The sequence below is a fragment of the Mytilus galloprovincialis genome, chromosome 2 (assembly GCF_965363235.1).
Source record: "Mytilus galloprovincialis chromosome 2, xbMytGall1.hap1.1, whole genome shotgun sequence".
NCBI classification, from domain to species: domain Eukaryota; kingdom Metazoa; phylum Mollusca; class Bivalvia; order Mytilida; family Mytilidae; genus Mytilus; species Mytilus galloprovincialis.
Window position 1 is genome coordinate 34461031 of NC_134839.1, and position 20433 is coordinate 34481463.

Consider the following 20433-nt stretch of genomic DNA (forward strand, 5'->3'; position numbering starts at 1 on the left):
GAATATCTTGTGCTTATGAATCAATGTTGTACGTACATGAATCATAAAATTTTAATAATAAACAGGAAGAAATCACCATAAAAAAGTTATCGCTTCTGTTAAAATCATTTAAACTTGAAGGTTTTTCGACATGCAGTGCTACAATACATAATTTATTATGAATCTTAGTAAACACCAGTCAGAAAATGTTTACATGATGCAGTGCTTATGACTAGAGCAATGTTTCCATTTCTTTTATTTTGCCAAATTGAAAGGATTTACTACCATAAATATCTAACCGCGTGTAAGCTTACTGCGTTATAACGTTTGTTAAAACTTTAAGGATCTCACTCGTGCAAAACATCTAAAGATGTAAATAAGTTTACTACACAAATGAAAAATAATAAACTAACGGTATGAGTCAGAATTTTTCGAAAAAATACTGAACTACAATAACAAATAAAATCACAACAATCTTGAACTCCGAGGAAAATACTAAAAGGAAAGTCCCTAATCAAATGGTGAAATCAAAATCTCAAAACATCAAACGAATGGATAAAAACTACCATGTTCCTGACTTGGTACATACATGCATTTTCTCATGAAGAAAATAGTGATTTAAACCTAGTTTTAAAGCTAACTAAACCTCTCACTTGTATGATAGTCGCAACAAAGTTCTTTATATTCACAAAGGATGTATAAACAAAACAAACAGATTTAATAGGTAAAAATGTCCAAAATAATGGAAAAGAAAAGTCAATATTGTATTATTATCTTTATCAATATAAAAACAAACAGATATGTAACAAAGAAACATAAAATGGCTAAGGGGGTGTAAACCTACAGAGCAACGTCATAAATGTATCAAAGTAATAGAAATAGGCATATAGACAAGCACATTAGCAGAAAAGAAAGACAAGAATACAAGAATTATCATGGAACAATCATTCTGACTTTTCTGTACATGTGAGAGGGTTGTAAACAATTTCCTGACTTCGAACACATTATTTCTTTGAATAGTTTCATATTCGTTGTAGATTTAACCAATATATGTTTTCAATACATAACACCCATGTATGGCAGACAAAATTATTTTGGTAAAACAAAGAGTCATCCTTTGAATGTCGGAATATTGTTCTATTTTAGTAATTGTCAGTTTGCGTTGTCTCAAAAAAAAACAACTTTATGTTTGTATAGACATCGAAAAGAATAGGAAATCTTAACCATATGTCCTGAACGTCAAGGTCTGGTACATGTATATATATAAGTATGAGAAAACCGTCATCAATACATCGATCGTATATTATTAAATATCCCAAAAAAACACACAGAAAACACATTTCACAATTAAGGTCTATATATCAAATTAACTATTAAAATCAAGTGTATCGGAATATTCTTATAATTCTTACTAACAACTTTTTTTTTAAATAGGCCATTCGCCAAATAACTCAAGCCATTCTTTGCTTGATTATATCAGCATTACTGTAAATCACGAACATCTAGCTATATATAGATGCAGTTTTATATTTATATGAAAATGATAAATTTAAACGACAAAATGTTCAAAAATACAGAGCTTATAATTACTTTCACATTTAGAAAACGAGACTTTACCTAAGTGTTTAATACGATAACGCAAGTAAGAATTGGACAGAGAACACAATGTATTAAAAGACAGATTGAGAAAACCTTTTATAAATAAAGAGCGTATATATTAGATAAAAGAGGGACGAAAGATACCAGAGGGACAGTCAAACTCATAAATCGAAAATAAGCTGACAACGCATAGCTAAAAATGAAAAGGACAAACAGACAAACAATAGTACTCATGACAAAACATAGAAAACTAAAGAAGAAACAACACGAGCCCCGCCAAAGACTAGGGGTGATCTCATGTGCTCTGGAAGGGTAAGCAGATCCTGCTCCACATGTGCCACCCGTCGTGTTGCTTATGAGATAACAAATCCGGTAAATAGTCTAATTCGGTAGGTCACATTTATGAAAGGGAAGGGGATTGTAGTTACGACGTAAGGAACATATCCAATATCATTTGTGAAACGATTATTTCATAACGGTCAACCAACTCGTGATGTCGTCTGTAAAATTTTACGAAGAGATGATTTCACCTTCACCATTTAGAACTCTTGATTTGATAGCTTCCTTGTGAGCAAGAAAATCATGATAGGAAATGCAAGCACGGGAATATCGTATCAATTGGGAGATATATACACCGTATGCAGGTGCTGCTGGAATGTTGCTACTTAGAAATGGAAAGTTCACAATTGGAAAGCTGAAATCATCTCTTTTGTCGTAAAGTTGTGTTTTCAATCGACCCTCATAGATAACCATAAACATGTTATCTGTGAGCTTTTAATTTTACATCATATTTTTCTTGCGTTTTTTTCTATCATAATTATGTTAATCTATAAAACATTGTTAGAAAGCAGTGTTATTTACCTTGCATTCGGTCAACCACTGGGTCGATGCCACTGCTGGTGGAGATTTATTTCCCCGAGTGTATCACAAGCCCAGTAGTCATCACTTTTTGTGCTGACATGAATTATCATTTATATTGTAATATTCATAAATTAACTGTTTACAAAAATTTGAATTTTTTGAAATAAGGCTTTTCTTCCTCAGGCATAGTTAACTTAGCTGTATTTGGCAACACTTTTAGGAATTTTGGATCTCAATGCTCTTCAACTTTGTACTTTATTTGGCTTTTTTTTTTTTAAAAAAGCGTCACTGATTCGAGCGTCACTGATGAGTCTTTTGTAGACGAAACGTCTGGCGTATTTACAAAATTTAGTCCTGGTATCTATGAAGAGTTTATTTTCAGTAACTGCAGAAATTTACTATTTTGAACAATATCATAGAGTATTGTTTTCAATTACTTATGCTTTAATTGGTAATCTGTACAATTGATACTCGTAACGTTACCGGTAATTTACATTCTACCTGGTTAGATTGATACTGGTTACATGTATCCCCCCCTATCTAAAAAAGTCTAATAATTTTGTGGTTTATTGTGCATGTTCAATTTTAGGTATCTAATACTACTTCAAAGTAATAAATCAGGATGAAGAAATTTAGTAAAATAATAACTACAGCAAATATTAAACATCTTTGAAAATTGTTTGATTAAACCTTTTCCAAGTTCATTTTAAGGATCAGTCACAGCACTTTATGCAATACTTCCTAATACTGCTTTAATCATCAAACAGTAGTTTTTATTTCAGGAGGAAATTTGCTTATAATGACATGCTTTCATTGCTTTAAGACATTGTCCTTTTTTGAGAAAGTTACCACACCAATCAAAGCAATATCTATAAGCTTGTTATAGAATAAAAAGGTAAATTCAGAGGAGTTTAAAAATAAAAAAAAGATAAATAAATATAATTTTGAATGTAACACATCATCTTATAAGCTGAAATCTTTTTGTCTATGAGCTCATAGACATAAGTATTTTCAGTTTTTTCATGATTCACTCCTTAAAATTGGAATTTGAATTTTATTATTAGGAATGAGGTTATACTTTTTCTGACTATTAGAATTCACACTAAAAAAATGTGATGCACACTTTTAGATATAAACTGCTTTGCTGGTTACCCGTGTTCACTATATTTTTTTGGTTGTTTCTTCATAGACAGAAAATAATATTAACACATTCCTTAAATATTTTTTAAGACCATGGAACAGTTGATTTCAAATGACACAAAAATCATATGTGAACTCAAGTCACACCTCCGAGTTTGTATTTTTATGACAAAAAGTGCCACATGTTTTCCACCTGCTTTTGGTGGGGTTCTCAGCCTTCAGATTTCTATGTTAAGTTTTGTATAATATTGCTTGTCTTTTGGTCATTTTTCGTTTTTTGACGCTGTATCTTCCACCTCTCTTAATCAAATCTACTAAGTGTTTGGTTCAATTAACTAAAGAGGTGTTACAACTTTGCTCATTTGAAATACTTATACACAATTTCAAATTAAGACTTGAACATCTAAATCAAATAGAAGTTTCTATAATTAAGTTATAGATTATGATAAGCGACTGTAACTAGTTTCTTAAATTGATGAAATATCACACAAATATAACCACAATAGTAAACCAATTTTAGTTTGGTGTCATCATTTTTCATTTGATTGCCATCTCATTGATGTTCAGCAAACAACTATTAAACATATATTTCTAACAGTAATGCTTTCCATAACCTATAAATCAAACTTTACATGGGGACATGCTCAATCAATAAAACCCATGTTCAACAGAACTGATGATCCAAGCCAGTAAAGATAGGCCTGAGCTTTAAGCCTCAAGTGTTGACTGGCTAATGATACAGTAGTTGGAATACTTAGACCACTCAGCCACTGAGGCTCTGTTGAGTTAGAGTAATCAAGAGGGATTGAAGTGAATTTGTGTGGTTGTCTTAAAAACTCCTAATATTAACTTCAGAAAGACAACAATATCCTCGTTGTGGTTAAGTTTTATTAGGCCGACATGTTTGACCACAAGTCAGAGCTATCAGGACAAATGTGCACAAGGTCTATATCTTATTTAAACATAATAATAACAAACCAAATTATTGAACTTAATACAATTTATTATACAAATAATAAAATAACAATGTAAATGTTTAATCTGTGTTAGATGTCCTGTCTTGTTGTTACAGCATGTGCCTTCTTAAGGAACAGTTCCATTGGGAAATAATCTTTCCAAGTAAGAGTATGTTAATATCTGCAGCTTGGTACTCTGACCTTTAAGAATATTCTATCTCCTGGTGGCTGCAAAAGAAAAAAATACATTTCAATATACCAAAAGGAAATTGTTGCTTCAAAATTTAACCTCAGTGGCAGATCCTTTACTTGCACTTTTATTTTTTAATTAAGACTGAAAAATGATAAGTGAGACTAAAATATACATGCCCCACGTTAATAACCCGTTAAATTAGTGCATTTTACATATATTTTATGTTTTTTAGCCTTAAAAAGGTCAACAAACTCTGTTTGCATCACTCATATCGGCAGCAGATTATATTCTACGCCCTGTTTTTAAACTCCTGGATCTGCTCCTAAACATAAATGTTTACAATTATTGTTTGCAGACTGGGTGAGTGAGTAAATGTAAGTTAGACACACAGTGATCTGTATATAACATTTTTCAAAGAACTTGTTTAGTGTATAGTATAAGTTCACAGAGGACTTTAAGGATAAGCAATTTATGCCTTCTATTTCCATTTATTGATCCTAAGAGCAAGATTGGAAGAGGTGTTTAAAGATTTCAAAAGAGCCGTGTAACCCTGCTCTATATTCATGTGCTTACCAAAAGTTATGAATACTTACCTCATTAGAGATTGTTTTTAAAGTAATATCTTCATGTTTCTTAATTTGTCCGTAAGTGAGTAAAGTATTGAAAATGTTGATGACAGGTTTTTTATGTGTCTATTATTTAGACTTGGAGCGATTATGGTCTGGATAAATTGTATTTTATATAAGTTGTGTTAGCAGTTTGAAAGAACATGTAAAGAGATGTCAACGTCCTTTTGAATAATAATGTGTAACCAACCATATGATCACTATAATACATAATAATACCAGGAGTCAGTTTCACAAACACGCTTAGGATTAAGAGAAATGAACAACACAGGATCATTACAAAAATACATTACACTTTGATTTTCTTAAGTCATATCTTGATATTAACAAGAGAGAAGATATATTATAATTATTTTAAGTATTTTTTTTTATCTCACTGACTTATAATTTCCTTTCTCAGCACAGTAGAGTGATATGAGAAATTATTGCTAGAAACTAAGGGCACACATGTCCCTAGACAATGAAATTAACAAAGTCATCATGGGTTAAATAGCTATAAACAGATTATCATTGGTCGTTTCACCTTGTTTGCTTTTCTCACATTCGCATACCAGCTCAAGCGAGAAAATCAATCTGGTTGAGATGATCAACGATAATCTATAATTAAAATTATTCTAAGACAAAAAATCTATACATGAACTTGATAAAAAACACCTGTTTTATCTGTTCTTCATCACAAAGCCATAGTGAGGTATTCTACTTCAGGCAAAAGCTCACAGCAAGTTCAAAACAGATTATATTACATATGTTAGTGTAGAAATTTTTCCTAGATGTCTATAATACTAAATCTATGCAGTGAAGAACATAGATGTGAGAAAAAATAACATAGACATACTGTCATAAGTTGACCGGCATCCTCAAAGTAATATGTCTATATCACTAGAGACTCTTTAATATAATTAAAGATTTTAAATATCGAGAACTTAAAATCAGTATAGCTTACGAGCATTTGGGACATGTATAAAATACTGTCTGTCCTTCATCTGCAGATCTTGTTTGCATGGTAGTATAAACCATGCCATCATTACCACACTGTGTACACTTCTTGTCTGCCTACAAATAAAATACACATATAGTTTATGGAGGTATCAAATATCAACAACTCGTCATAATTTAAATATTAATAATTGTGATTAAACAATAATAAATAGCTTAGTTTTGTTTATGTTGTACTGTTTCCCTATTGTCCCAGATTAGGGATGGGTTGAGCACTCAAAAACATGATAATAAACTGACACAGTACAGTATAGAAGTACAAAAATGTACAGTTAACCAAACTCAGTATTCTCTACCAATAAAAATCATATCTTTGTGTGTAATGTAAATTTGTCATAAGTGAGTTCTGTTTTGATATAACAACATTATTATAAAATTTATTATTTTGATTTGAAATATTTTCAAAAGCCATTTTAACAAAATAAAACAAAAATGTATCTGTTGATAATGATAGATCATATAACATTTTGAATGAATTTATACCAACTCAATTTTTGTACTGTCCGATACTATCTATTTTGGACAAGACAACATACCATGGGTCCTTTCAGTTCTTTTTCTGCCTTGATCTCAGATGCAGCCTCTTTCGTGTCTGCTTCATTAAATATTATTGTTGAATTTATCTCAATTCCATCAAATTCTGCAAGTAAAATATAAGATATATTTGTATTCCATTAGGTGCAACATAATAAATGTTTCCTTCCAGCAAATTCTGAAGAGTTATCTCCCATTTAAAATAAATGATTTTTGTTTAGAGCCTCATGACAAAATCTAACGAACATTACTTTGAGTTGATAAACTTGATAATCTTACTTATTATTTCATTGCATTTGTAATTTCTACTTCTGTATGTTTTGTTATGATCTTTTATTTATGTAATACATACTTAGTAATATGTTTTACCATTATGTTGTAAAATATTTCATTAATAAAAAAAACCAAGTTTCATGATTGCATAATGTTTTTTGTTGCTAATTTTATGGAATCCTTCTTACAACAAATGACAATTCATGAATTTCTAATAAAAAACTCAATTGTGCTCATTGACCTTACAATGACTACTGTTACACAATAGGAGACAACTCAAGTTTAATAGAGAATATATTTCTCTCAACTCACAATTCATAATATTTATACCCAGTCTGGTTCACTTGTCAAATCAATATTACAATTGGCAAGTTCTAAAAACATTTCACAAAGCTTGTTTCAATGGTGTCTTCCTCGAATGCTAACATTTTATAAGTTAACTATTCCTTGAACGCCAACAAAAATATTTCAAAAGATGATTATATAATAACAATAGGTGTTTTTATAACTATTTTTACAAAAGGTTTACATTAGTATTAAACTGCTAGAAATAATTAGTGAATTTGATAAAATTGCAACATTTTATCACTTTTTGATGACAAAAGATGGTTTTGTGGTTAAAATTATTATGAAATCTTATGAATTAAACATAATGCAATTTTAAACATTTTTATTACTTATTATGTAAGAAAAAATAATTTTGGGAATGGAAATGTTTATGAAAATTAGACCTATTTAGAAATAACGAAGAAATTTTTGTTAAATACAATTAATTGACACAAATGAATATTAAAGATTTATTTATTTCCATATAATTCTAATCAATTTATAAGTTAATATGATATTACTATGAAAAAGTGTGTAATGTATTGTAAGCAAGAAAAATATCCTGAACAACTGAACAAAATAAAACATAGTTACCTAACATAAGATACAAAGTTTCAAGATATTCTATCAAGTAATATTACAGCATTTACAACTAAAGAAATATTGAAATGAAACAGCAAAGTCCAAAAGTGTCTAACACTGAATTTGTGCAAAATGGAATTCCTGACAATATTTATATCTTGATTTTGTGATGCAACACTTTTCATTTTGAGGGAATTCGTTCTTGTTTAAGCAGGAACAGTAGACATAGATTTTTAACAACATGACATTAAGATTTAGCTACCTGTTATTTACTTATCTTCTAATTACAATAGTATGATAGTTTTAATAAAAAAAAATTTGTAATAACTGCTTGCACCTATTCCTCGAACACCAACATAATTTTACAGGTAAATTGCCTGTAGATCAAAGGATGTTGGCATTCAAGGAATAAACCATTATGACAGTTAGAGCTAATTGAGTTTATTGAGTTATTTCATTAACAAGTTAACTAAAGTTTTGGAGGTAGAGTTATCTCCCTTAGTCATTCAGGATCTTTTTTTTTTTTTTGGACACGACATAATGACAATTTTTTCCGTATTGCTGTTTTCAACTACATAGAAATATCATTTTCACATGATTTTTGCCATGAATATGTTTTTTTTATGTTGTCAAGTGCTAAAGTTCATTATACACATTAATAATTCTCAACAAGTTACATCTAAATGCAAGTGATTTTCAGATTATCTCCCTTGTTTTTCAAAATAGTTTCTAAATAATGAATTTTGTATCTTACTGGTTTTCATATTAATATAAATCTTAAATTGTAAGCACAAACACTTGAATATGATTGGTCTTTAGATTTTTTACCATGATATGGTTAAGAATACAATTTTTCTTTTTTTTAAAACCTCTTAAGTTAAGATATATACAATCTTCATTTTAATGTAAAATTGTATGTTCCAGATTCCAGACAGACATGACTGAGGTCACATACCTTCTACTCTAATTTCATATTGACATTTTTTACATGACACTAAGTCTTGAAGTCCTGGTAACGGTAACACTGTTCCACATTCTGGACAAAAATCAAGGTCACTTTTAAACACAGCTCTTTTCTTTCCTGACATTCTAAAATACTTAAATCTGCAAATAAACACATCATAAACAATTTGTTACTTCAAGTACTTAATTAATTTTCAAAAGGCAATAATAACCATGATAACTGTACTGAACTAAAAACTCATAGTGCCCAGTATTAGGAATAGAATAACTAATCAAAGAGTTCATATTGAGAAAAAAATTTAATATTGCAACCAATGTAATAATGACCAAATGAGGATCCCTGCAGGTGTCACACGTGGAGCAGGATCTTTGTATCCTTTCAGCTATTTCATATTTTAGATCGTGTTGCTCAGTCTTTAACTAGATTTAAGGCCATGCCTTTTAAAGGTTAATAACAAATTTAATTTGATTTTGTTATATTAGTGTGAGTTCATGGTTTAGTGGTTAAGACCGATAGCTACAGTGCTGCAGGTCCCGAGTTCGATTCTCACTTGGGGTGTTAAAAATATCAGTACATCAGAATGGTAATATTCACCCTCTCACACACATCTCTGGTACCCAGCCAGGGGTCTTACTTAAATGAGTGATTATTAAATCACTGATTCAGGTAACATTATGTTCATAAAGGTTGTAAGTTAAGAGTTGTCTTTCTTTAATAATCACCTATTGAAGTAGTACAAATTTATCACTAGACTAAGTGATTTAATTTTATTGTAGTTTTAAATATAGAATACTAATGATCCAGGGACTTATTATGTTTCTAAACTTATCAGAACCAACATCTGTGTTGTCTAGGATGACCAGGTCATGTCAGGTGATGACCTTGTACTGAATCTAGGATAATGACATAAAAATCACTTGTTTAAGTATCATATCTCAATTTCCTTAAAAAAAAACGTGGTAACGTATTTACACTTTTGGTATTTAGCTGTATCTTGCCTCTGAATGACCTTAGATCGACTCCGAATCACCTTTTGACGTCAAGCAACAATCACTTTTGAATTGTGACGTCAAATATTTTAAATTATGATATCAAAGTTTACGGGAACCTGTGTGATTTTACGTAATGGCGGACAAATTTGCATACGAGTGTAAATACATCTATTGAGCAACAATATGAAAATTCTTACATAAATTGAACACTTTTACCTACAATTTCAAATGTGTTTGATGTCGTGCAGTTTAATTTACATTTGAAAATTAGAAAAATAAACTCACATGTTTCATGGGCGCAGACATCTTGGTTAATAAAAAAAAAGATTATTTAATTATCTACTAGATAAAACGAAAAGAAAAAAGAAACAAAATTGATGTGAATAAAAATAATTTTGGATCTGAAAAATAGAAATATAATTTCAATGCATTGTAATTAGCACTGAAAAAAATAAATGAAATATAATACAGATTTAATGAAACAAATTCTATTTTCGTTTTGTACGAAATTTTGCATTGTAATCGACGTAAATAAAGCGAAAGAGAAAGATGAAGCTCCTTACTCACAACATGCTTACTTCTAGTATAATAAAAGGTGTAAAGAAGGGATACCCACTTACAATTCAGGTGAAACTTAATGTTGTTGCATAGCTGTATTTTACAATGTAGAAATTGACAAACGAGCCTTCTAAACCTCCCCGTTTATAACTTGCTAACCCCTTTTAATCCTGTTGTCCTAAATTGTATAATGAGGCAGCTATTAATTTATACAGGGGGTACTTTCATCATGAATAAAAATGAAATTATTACCAAACGATGTAAAGGAGGGTTGTATCAAGGACGTATATTGTTTAGTTATACGTCCTTGGTTGTATTAAATGGGAATACCTTTATGATGAATAACCAGTGATATTGTTGGCTTTTTTTAAAACTACCTCTACCCTTTTTTATTGGGAAAATATGCATCATTTTCTTCAAATTGGGAAATTTAAAATAAACCATAAATTTGAGTGAAACTTCAATTTACAGATCCATTTTCAAGAAGTCAAAAAATAAGACCCCATTTTGTCAGTGATGATACTTAAATAGAGCCTCAAATGTGCACGTATAGTCATTTTAGGCAAGAAAATTGTTTAAATGAGTGTTTTTCAGTTTGTATTCATGCACAATTACTACTGAGACTGCACTGTTTGGGAAAAAAGTTGTCTTTTTGGGAATAATTTTAAGCCATTTTTTTTTCAAATTGGGATTTTTCTCCAGGGGAAAAAGCCTTTATTCTCCACTAATTTAAGGCAAACAATATCACTGATAACAGTAAAAATCGTTGCCAAATTATGTTAACGGTAATTTTTGTTGTATGACGATAAAATGTACTCTGTCTTTTAGACAATAAAAACATCAACTGATTTTGACGAATCACGTTAATTTTTTTCCAAAAATGACAGTAACGATAATTTTTTGAGACCTCTGACATGTCTGACAAATCTCGGTAAGGATATTTTGAGGAATCACGGTAAAATTTTAACCAATTTGACGTTAATGGTAGCCAAAAATGCCTCTTAAAGGCCATAGTAATTTTTGGTGCATGACAATAAAATGTGTATTTTCTTTATGATGATATAATAATCGACTGATTTTGACGAATCCTGATTAATTTTTTTCAAAAAGTAAAGGTTATGGATAATTATTTGAAACCTCTGAAAAATAGGACATATAACTATACTACATATATGTCCTTGATCTCATTAACATTTTAACCAATTTGATTCTTACGAAAGCCATAAATTTGACTCCGATGGTAAAGAGTACCGGTATTCCTCCTCTCATACATAGTGTGTAAATGTGTGAAACCTTTTTTTATTACTTACCAGATTGGCAAGCAGCTCTTCATTTCAACTTGGTTTCATTTTGAGAGTCATCCTCCTGCCAAGGCAAAAGAAAAGTAAAGCATATATTTTTCTATTCACACAGTGTTTTATTTACCATTGATTTACTCAGCACACACCACAGCTATATATAAGTTTAGACACCTTGAATATACTTGTACAAATACAACTTAATTGAAAAAAGGGTAACACATATTTTTGTTGATTATAGGCAACTAAAGTGGAGGTGAAAGAGGTTGACTTTAATCCAGAGTTCACAGCCAGAATGATCCCTAAAGTTGATTGGCCAGCTTTGTGTCAGGCAGCTCAGTCAGTAAGGATATACACAATATAGTTAGAAAATACAAAGGGACACAACTCATAATTCTAAGAATATCTGAAAGAAATCTTTTTTAATTTTAAGATTTTTACTCTCTGAATAATCAATTTATAACTTGTTCATGCATACATGGCATAGTTTAACTAGATAATTAAACTCCAGCATTTTAATTTTGAGAATAAATGCTAAAAATAAATATACATTGTACAATAGGTAGTATATAAAAAAGAAGATGTGGTATGATTGCCAATGAGACAACTATCCACAAAGACCAAAATGACACAGACATTTACAACAATAGGTCACCGTACGGCCTTCAACAATGAGCAAAGCCCATGCCACATAGTCAGCTATAAAAGGCCCCTATAAGACAATGTAAAACAATTCAAACGAGAAAACTAACGGCCTTATTTATGTAAAAAAATGAGGTTCTTTATCATGTTTATAAATAAAAATTGAAAGAAAATCAACCCCTCAGTGCTTAGATTTCCTATATTGAGTTTTGAAATAGGCTTCTTGTAATAAAGTTGATCAATGTCTGCAGGGATTTAATCCACAATAATCAAAATATAATACAAGGGTTAGCTAGCATTGGCTAGGTACACTAAGGTTAGCTAGCATGGGCTAGTTACACTAAGGTTTATGTTTTGTTTATTTTTACATTAAGGTTGGTCATAATGAAGGTTTACCAACAGAAGTTGCTGAAAGTTATGAATCTGATGAAGATTTTTTGAAAAAGGCACACAGAATTCTTATGGAGGTATATATGATAACAAGAAGATAAATTTACAAACTAGTTAAGATGTATAATTATAGTTAGCAACCATTTTAAAGTAAAGCTAATTTCTGGAAAAATGAATTTTACCCAAGAATTATAATTTTAAGTTGTTATCTCCCTTTTTGGAAAGTAGAACTGATAATCTGTTTATACTCCTTGTTGATTTAAAATAATATTTTGTTTATATTGATATTACAAATTTTATCCTATTGTGGCTTTCAACATTCTCGTTATCAAGCTGGCAATGTCTGTACTATAAAGGAGCACGGGACATCACCATGACAATATACTTAAAAAAAGATATGATGAAGCAGATAATCTGATGGCATAATTAGTTATGGTTCTACTGAAAATTTCCCAAATGTACAAGAATAAGAAAATCTAAAGATTTTTTAGAGGACATTAAGATCAAGTGAACAAAACCATTAGGGATACAGTTTCATGAACACATATATGGACCATAATTTGCTATTGGGCTCGTTTCCTATAACGATAGAAAAGTGATAAAAATGTGTATTACTGTAAGAAAAGTTGTAACTACATGTAAAGATGCCTTTATTTTTATCAACATACAAGTGTATGCTACTCTTCCCTAGAAAAAAAATTGAAATTAATAAATTTCAAAGATTGTACGACAGTATTTTTGTGTCGTTTCTCGCGTTACTTTTCGCTTCCGAAGTGCATAACGCTGACTGATTTATAGATAATCGTCACCGGCAAAATCGTAACTTTTGCTTTCAAATAATAAAGAACATCGACCAATAAGAATAGTCAGAAGAAAATGCCGAGAACTATAAGTATTTCTGTAGCAGGTGTAAGAACACTAGCGTTACTTTGGTTTCCAATTTCGTAACGCAAATTTTAGATGATGTAATCTGCTTTGTTGTAATAGAATTCTTTATAACAATATGCAAATATGAACTCTCGCGAGATGTTCAAACAGGTAAATCAGAGATGATTTACATTCTAGTTTTGTTCTTCATAATAATTAAGTTAGAAAATGACGTTATCGTAATGCGTTACATTTCAAACGAAACAGAAGTCCAGTTATTTCCTTTTTTTTTTATTAAAATTGTTTTTGTCGTTAAGTTCTAATCATTTCCGGTCATACGTGAAACATGTGACTAACATGTGATGAATTATAGTTAACCCGTACCAATGTAAACTCGTACCAACGTCAACTCGTACCACTAAAAAAAAACTCGTACCACTGCTTACTCGTACCAACTTATTTAAATGCATTTGATTGGTGTTTAATTATGAATATATACTGTTATTTTTCTCAATACCTCTTAAGTCTGTAAAATGTATATAATTTGAAAGTACAATGACCAATCTGTAGCTAATGTTCTATGTGTATTAGATATAGACAATACCTTGGCAGATTTGATTTGTTGTCTCCCTTGAATCATTCTTTTATAAACTTCTACTGATAACCATTGGATTTAATTTTTAATCATTTAAAGCAGTTACATTGAATAGATTTGGGTACCTTTCTTTTGTTTCTCACAGGAATTTTATTCACTGAAAGAATTAATTTAGTGTGTTTTAAAGGTTGTAAATTGTTTATGACCAACATGTTAAAAGTATGATTTTTATACGACCGCAAATTTTGAAAAAATTTTCGTCGTATATTGCTATCACATTGGCGTCGGCGTCCGAATACTTTTAGTTTTCGCACTCTAACTTTAGTAAAAGTGAATAGAAATCTATGAAATTTTAACACAAGGTTTATGACCATAAAAGGAAGGTTGGTATTGATTTTGGGAGTTTTGGTCCCAACATTTTAGGAATAAGGGGCCAAAAAGGGCCCAAATAAGCATTTTCTTGGTTTTCGCACCATAACTTTAGTTTAAGTTAATAGAAATCTATGAAATTTTGACACAAGGTTTATGACCACAAAAGAAAGATTGGGATTGATTTTGGGAGTTTTGGTTTCAATAGTTTAGGAATAAGGGGCCAATAAAGGGCCCAAATAAGCATTTTTCTTGGTTTTTGCACAATAACCTTAGGTTAAGTAAATAGAAATCTATGAAATTTAAACACAATGTTTATGACCACAAAAGGAAGGTTGGTATTGATTTTGGGAGTTTAGGACCCAACAGTTTAGGAATTAGGGGCCAAAAATTGACCCAAATAAGCATTTTACTTGGTTTTCGCACTATAATGTTAGTATAAGTAAATACAAATCTATGAAATTTAAACACAAGGCTTATGACCATAAAAGGAAGGTTGGTATTAATTTTGGGAGTTTTGGTCCCAACAATTTAGGAAAAAGGGGCCCAAAGGGTCCAAAATTAAACTTTGTTTGATTTCATCAAAATTGAATAATTGGGGTTCTTTGATATGCCGAATCTAACTGTATATGTAGATTCTCAACTTTTGGTCCCGTTTTCAAATTGGTCTACATTAAGGTCCAAAGGGTCCAAAATTAAACTAAGTTTGATTTTGACAAAAAATGAATCGGTTGGGTTCTTTGATATGTTGAATCTAAAAATGTACTTAGATTCTTGATAATTGAAGTTTTTTGGTCCAGTTTTCAAATTGGTCTACATTAAGGTCCAAAGGGTCCAAAATTAAACTTTGTTTGATTTCATCAAAAATTGAATCCTTGGGGTTCTTTGATATGCCAAATCTAACTGTGTATGTAGATTCTTCATTTTTGGTCCTGTTTTCAAATTTCAAATTCTACATTAAAGTCCAAAGGGTCCAAAATTAAACTAAGTTTGATTTTAACAAAAATTGAATTCTTGGGCCTCTTTGATATGCTGAATCTAAACATGTACTTAGATTTTTGATTATGGGCCCAGTTTTCAAGTTGGTCCAAATCAGGATCTAAAATTATTATATTAAGTATTGTGCAATAGCAAGTCTTTTCAATTGTAGCAAGTCTTTTCAATTGCACAGTATTGTGCAATGGCAAGAAATATCTAATTGCACAATATTGTGAAATAGCAAATTTTTTTTTAATTAGAGTTATCTTTCTTTGTCCAGAATAGTAAGCAAGAAATATCCTATTGCACAATATTGTGCAATAGCAAGAATTTTTTTTAATTGGAGTTATCTTTCTTTGTCCAGAATCAACTTAAATCTTTGTTATATACAATATACAATGTATATACACTTTTTACTACCAACTGATAAATTTAAATAATCTTTACCATTCAGTGATAACAAGCAGTTTTTTTACATCTTAATATTTTATGATGTATTTAAATGAGTAGTTATTGTTGCAAACTCCATTAGAAATTTGAATTGATATCAGTTTTGAAAAAGGGAAACGGGGATGTGAAAAAAAGGGGGGGGGTTAAATTTTTCTCATTTCAGATTTCATAAATAAAAAGAAAATTTCTTCAAACATTTTTTTGAGAGGATTAATATTCAACAGCATAGTGATTTGCTCAAAGGCAAAAAAAAACTTTTAAGTTCATTAGACCACATTCATTCTGTGTCAGAAACCTATGCTGTGTCAACTATTTAATTTTAGATTTAAAAAGTTTGAAGAAGAAATCTTTAATTGATTTGTAAAATCTTGGCATTTGTTTTATGTAAAAAAAACCCATGTAATGTCAAAAATTTGATCACAATCCAAATTCAGAGCTGTATCATGCTTGAATGTTTTGTCCATACTTGCCCCAACTGTTCAGGGTTCGACCTCTGCGGTCGTATAAAGCTGCGCCCTGCGGAGCACCTGGTTTTTATATATAATATTTTGCACAAGGTTATGATTACCGACCAAGCAATAGCCAGTACGGTCATTAATAACTTCTATGTATTGTTTTCAAAATATGACAACTTCTTTTACCAGTTAAGTAATGTCATGTTCATTTAATGTGTCAGATATGCATTGTTTTAATAAGGAGTAGTGACACCTTCAGAGGAAAGTAAATGATACCTAAAAAAACCGTATTTTTGTCCAAGTTTTCATTAAAATCCAATATAAAATTACAGTAATTCAACTTTTTTTTTATTAATTTTAGTAAGAAAAAACACCACAAAACATTCATATTTTTTAATATATTTTTAATGGTACGACTTCCCAGTGGTACGACTTTACGTTGGTACGAGTTCACTTTTTTGGTACGAGTTAACATGGTACGAGTTTCCGTTGGTACGAGTTAACTTGCTTCCCATGTGATCACGCCCTTACGGCCAGATGTATAAAATACTAGGTCTAAACATTGTTTTTGTTTCCAACGGGATGTTAGCCAACATAATCTGTAGACTTGTTCCATCTTGTTTAAAAAAGGAAAATACAATTTTCAAAGAGATTGCACCGGGGGTCTATTGTTTTTCCTATGTGCATAATGTTACATACGATCTTGTGTGAAAATAAATGCCCAATGACTTGACAAAATCGATTTCAGATTTGACAGACGTTATGACACACTTTGTTTCCTGATAACGATGTAAAGGGTCCTTGGAAAATTCAATCGACATTACGTCTCTTATCATTGTGCTCGTTGCTCGTTGGATTGCTGGATATTTTAGGTGAATAAAGATAACTTAATAAAAAATACATGTTAATATACCGTTACACTTGGAGTGTACAAAGTTGGTATCTTTGTCACAATTTTTAATTATTTTTTTTTATTCATGTTCTGCGAACACTTTTCAGAAACGCAATAAACTTGTCAAAGGAGAAGTAAACTTTTCCATGCATGACTTGAAAGGAAGTACTTTATTGATTTTAGCCCACTAAAGTAGGTTAAAATGTGGAAACCATGTAGATGGTGTGCAGGTCACAAATATCACATGGTGCCTATTTTAAAGATTTTAATTCCAAGTTAAAAGTTTTTTTCTTTACTGGATTTAAAGAATTTTACATTGCCAATGATTTGGAATAAATTGTATACAACTGGAATTTCAAAACCAAATATAAATACATTTTTTTGGCTAAAACATCAAGATACAACGATTATGGTATCCTGTATCAATGAAGAAAATATGGAAATTTCTGAATAAATTGTACTAATTGTTATCAAAACAAGCACATATTTAGGAGTTTTATAATACTGTTACATTTAAGGTAGATTTTAAGAAAAAGTATACTGTTCAAACTATTTTAAGCAGATTTTGCAATAAAATAAAACTAAAAAAATGCTTTCGGTTTCTTATGGTTTCCTGTCGCGTTTAAAAAAAACTTTAATTAAACATTGAAAATAAATTTTAAATATTAACATGAAGCAAGTAACACTAGTAATGGTGTTCATTTATGTCTTTTGAAATATATTGTACAAAATAAAGAAAATAAAGATTGGTTTCCTGTTTGGTTTCCTGTCATGTAAACGGTGAATCAAAATGTATTATTTTTTTCTTGAAAAACTCAATTGTTCCATTAATACTATTCTAACACCAACACAACCCACAGAATAAAAGTTAAAGTTTTAGAACTTATAAAAAAGGATACAAAAAGAAACCAAAGGCTGAATACCAAATTATGGTCCATATGTAGTTTTATGGAGATAATACCAAATCTTATATTTAAAATAAATACATCCACATTTTTGTTGGCAGGTAGAAGTTGTAGAAGGTGATCTGATTTGTCCTGAGACAGGAAGGAAGTTCCCTGTTAATAGGGGAATACCCAACATGTTGCTGAATGAAGATGAGGTGTGACAGAAGCCATTTTGAACAATCTTGTGATAATAATTTTGTGTCATACATTTTCTATGACTTGATAATTGAATATAAAGCAACAAAATTATTGTGACAATTCATCATGTGAAATGTGAAGTTTCATCAGAAATAATTGGGACAATTATGAACACAATCTTCATATGTACTTTGTTACAGAATTTGGTAAAAACATTTCCTTTGTTGTAGAATGCTTGTTTTAAGCATGTGACTGTTAATAAATGTATAAGCCAAGTATGTATTTAATTTTGTACCTCCTAAAACAAGGTTACTGTGAACTCATTTGTACTCACGATATCCACGGAAATTGGTTTTCAATGAATAAAAATGAATCACAGTATGCAGGAATGACCCAATTTGTTTGTCCATGTGCCCTGTAAAAGGGAGCTCCTCTTAAACATGTGGACAAATATTGATGAAATATTTTAAAAGTTGAAACACACTATCTTTAAATCTTATTCTAAATATTAAGGGGAGATAATCAAACCAACTTACTGTAATATTGCAAAATGTGGCAATATTCTCTTGTCAACACAGTTTATCTTAAACTGCAGAACAGATATTGATGAAATATTGCATTGATGTAGAATGCCACCTGAAAACTTGTAGGAAGGAATATCATCCTTGTCATATGTCATGTACATTTTAAAGGGGAGATAATTCAAGATTTTTAAATATATAGTTATCTTCAGTTGTAAGTATAACTCTTGCTCAAAAACTATTCTGATATTAATGAAACTTTACACAGAAGTAGAGTACTTCCTAATATAAAAAAGAAGATGTGGTATGATTACCAATGAGACAATTCTCCACAAGATACCAAAATTTTGTTAAGGTATAAAAATCTGGACGGACATGTGAATGGGGAGATAATTCAACAAATATACTATATATTTCAATATACTGACATGTGGGTTGTTTTTGCAATGTTTACATTTATAATGTAGAACCTGTTTTTGAGGGCTTCTTTTTATTGCTTTTCTTGTATTGTCCATAAGCATCAAATTTACACAAAGGGAATCTTTTAATGATTTTGCCTTGATAGCAAAAATTTAGAGAAAATTTTCCACTAATGAGAATTTCATGCTTTTACATAACTGTAAAATACATTCAACCGAAATATTATTCCTATAAATAGTACCTCCTAAACTACCCGATAGATTTTGATGAATCTTTACATAGTTGTAGAATGCTACCTGCCCAGAAAAGAATATAGATCTATTCCTACATGTTTAAGGGAAGATTATTCAAAGTACTTTTTATTTCAATATATGGTGATTCTGTGGTAAGCACAATTTATTGCTTGACTTATATTCAAGAAACTTGACTCAGTGATAGAACACAAAGGGGCTAATTCAGACATTCCAGTTTTGACTTCAATTTGACCAAATTGCTCCCAACTTTTAGTGTAATGTAATTTTCTACTTGTTATTTTCATTAAACGTGAAGAAATAAAGTGGGAATATGAATGAAACAAGAGGCTCTCAAGAGCCTGAATCGCTCACCTGGTAAACAATGCCTTATTGAACATATTGAACCATGCCAGGCAAACATGTGAAAAATTGTCATTAAAGGACATTTACCCCTTAAGGGGTCAATTGATAATTTTGGTCATATTAACCTATTTGTAGATATAACTTTGCTGATCATTTTTGCTGTTTACAGTTTATCTTTATCTACAATGATATTCAAGATAATGACCAAAAACTGCAAAATTTCCTTAAAATTACCAATTAAGTGGCAGCAACCCAACAATGGTTTGTTTGATTCGTCTGAAAATTTCAGGGCTGA

The 20433-nt window shown here is 30.4% G+C and overlaps 2 protein-coding genes across 2 annotated transcripts; one reads left to right on the plus strand and one right to left on the minus strand.

Annotated features, from left to right (window-relative positions):
* Positions 1-4561: 4561 nt before the first annotated feature.
* On the minus strand, positions 4562-9178 carry LOC143063443 (DNA-directed RNA polymerase I subunit RPA12-like). Its single transcript, XM_076235598.1, has 4 exons — positions 9022-9178; positions 6887-6990; positions 6298-6407; positions 4562-4763 (listed from the first exon to the last, which is right to left on the minus strand). The coding sequence occupies exons 1-4, from the start codon at positions 9152-9154 to the stop codon at positions 4739-4741; spliced, it is 372 nt and encodes a 123-aa protein (XP_076091713.1). The 5' UTR covers positions 9155-9178; the 3' UTR covers positions 4562-4738.
* Positions 9179-10514: 1336 nt separating this feature from the next.
* Positions 10515-18876, plus strand: LOC143063444 (multifunctional methyltransferase subunit TRM112-like protein). Its single transcript, XM_076235599.1, has 4 exons — positions 10515-10649; positions 12120-12221; positions 12895-12987; positions 18523-18876. The coding sequence occupies exons 1-4, from the start codon at positions 10572-10574 to the stop codon at positions 18622-18624; spliced, it is 375 nt and encodes a 124-aa protein (XP_076091714.1). The 5' UTR covers positions 10515-10571; the 3' UTR covers positions 18625-18876.
* Positions 18877-20433: the final 1557 nt, after the last annotated feature.

What these genes read in the sequence shown, in the direction of transcription:
- LOC143063443 (XM_076235598.1), bottom strand. Translation starts at nt 9,154, where the DNA reads ATGTCAGGAAAGAAAAGAGCTGTGTTTAAAAGTGACCTTGATTTTTGT. An exon ending in ATATGAAATTAGAGTAGAAG is followed by an intron (nt 6,991 to 9,021) that starts GTATGTGACCTC and finishes TTTTACTTGCAG; the next exon opens with AATTTGATGGAATTGAGATA. An exon ending in TATACATGTCCCAAATGCTC is followed by an intron (nt 4,764 to 6,297) that starts GTAAGCTATACT and finishes TTTCTTTTGCAG; the next exon opens with CCACCAGGAGATAGAATATT.
- LOC143063444 (XM_076235599.1), top strand. Translation starts at nt 10,572, where the DNA reads ATGAAGCTCCTTACTCACAACATGCTTACTTCTAGTATAATAAAAGGT. An exon ending in TGTGTCAGGCAGCTCAGTCA is followed by an intron (nt 12,222 to 12,894) that starts GTAAGGATATAC and finishes TTTTACATTAAG; the next exon opens with GTTGGTCATAATGAAGGTTT. An exon ending in CACACAGAATTCTTATGGAG is followed by an intron (nt 12,988 to 18,522) that starts GTATATATGATA and finishes TTTTGTTGGCAG; the next exon opens with GTAGAAGTTGTAGAAGGTGA.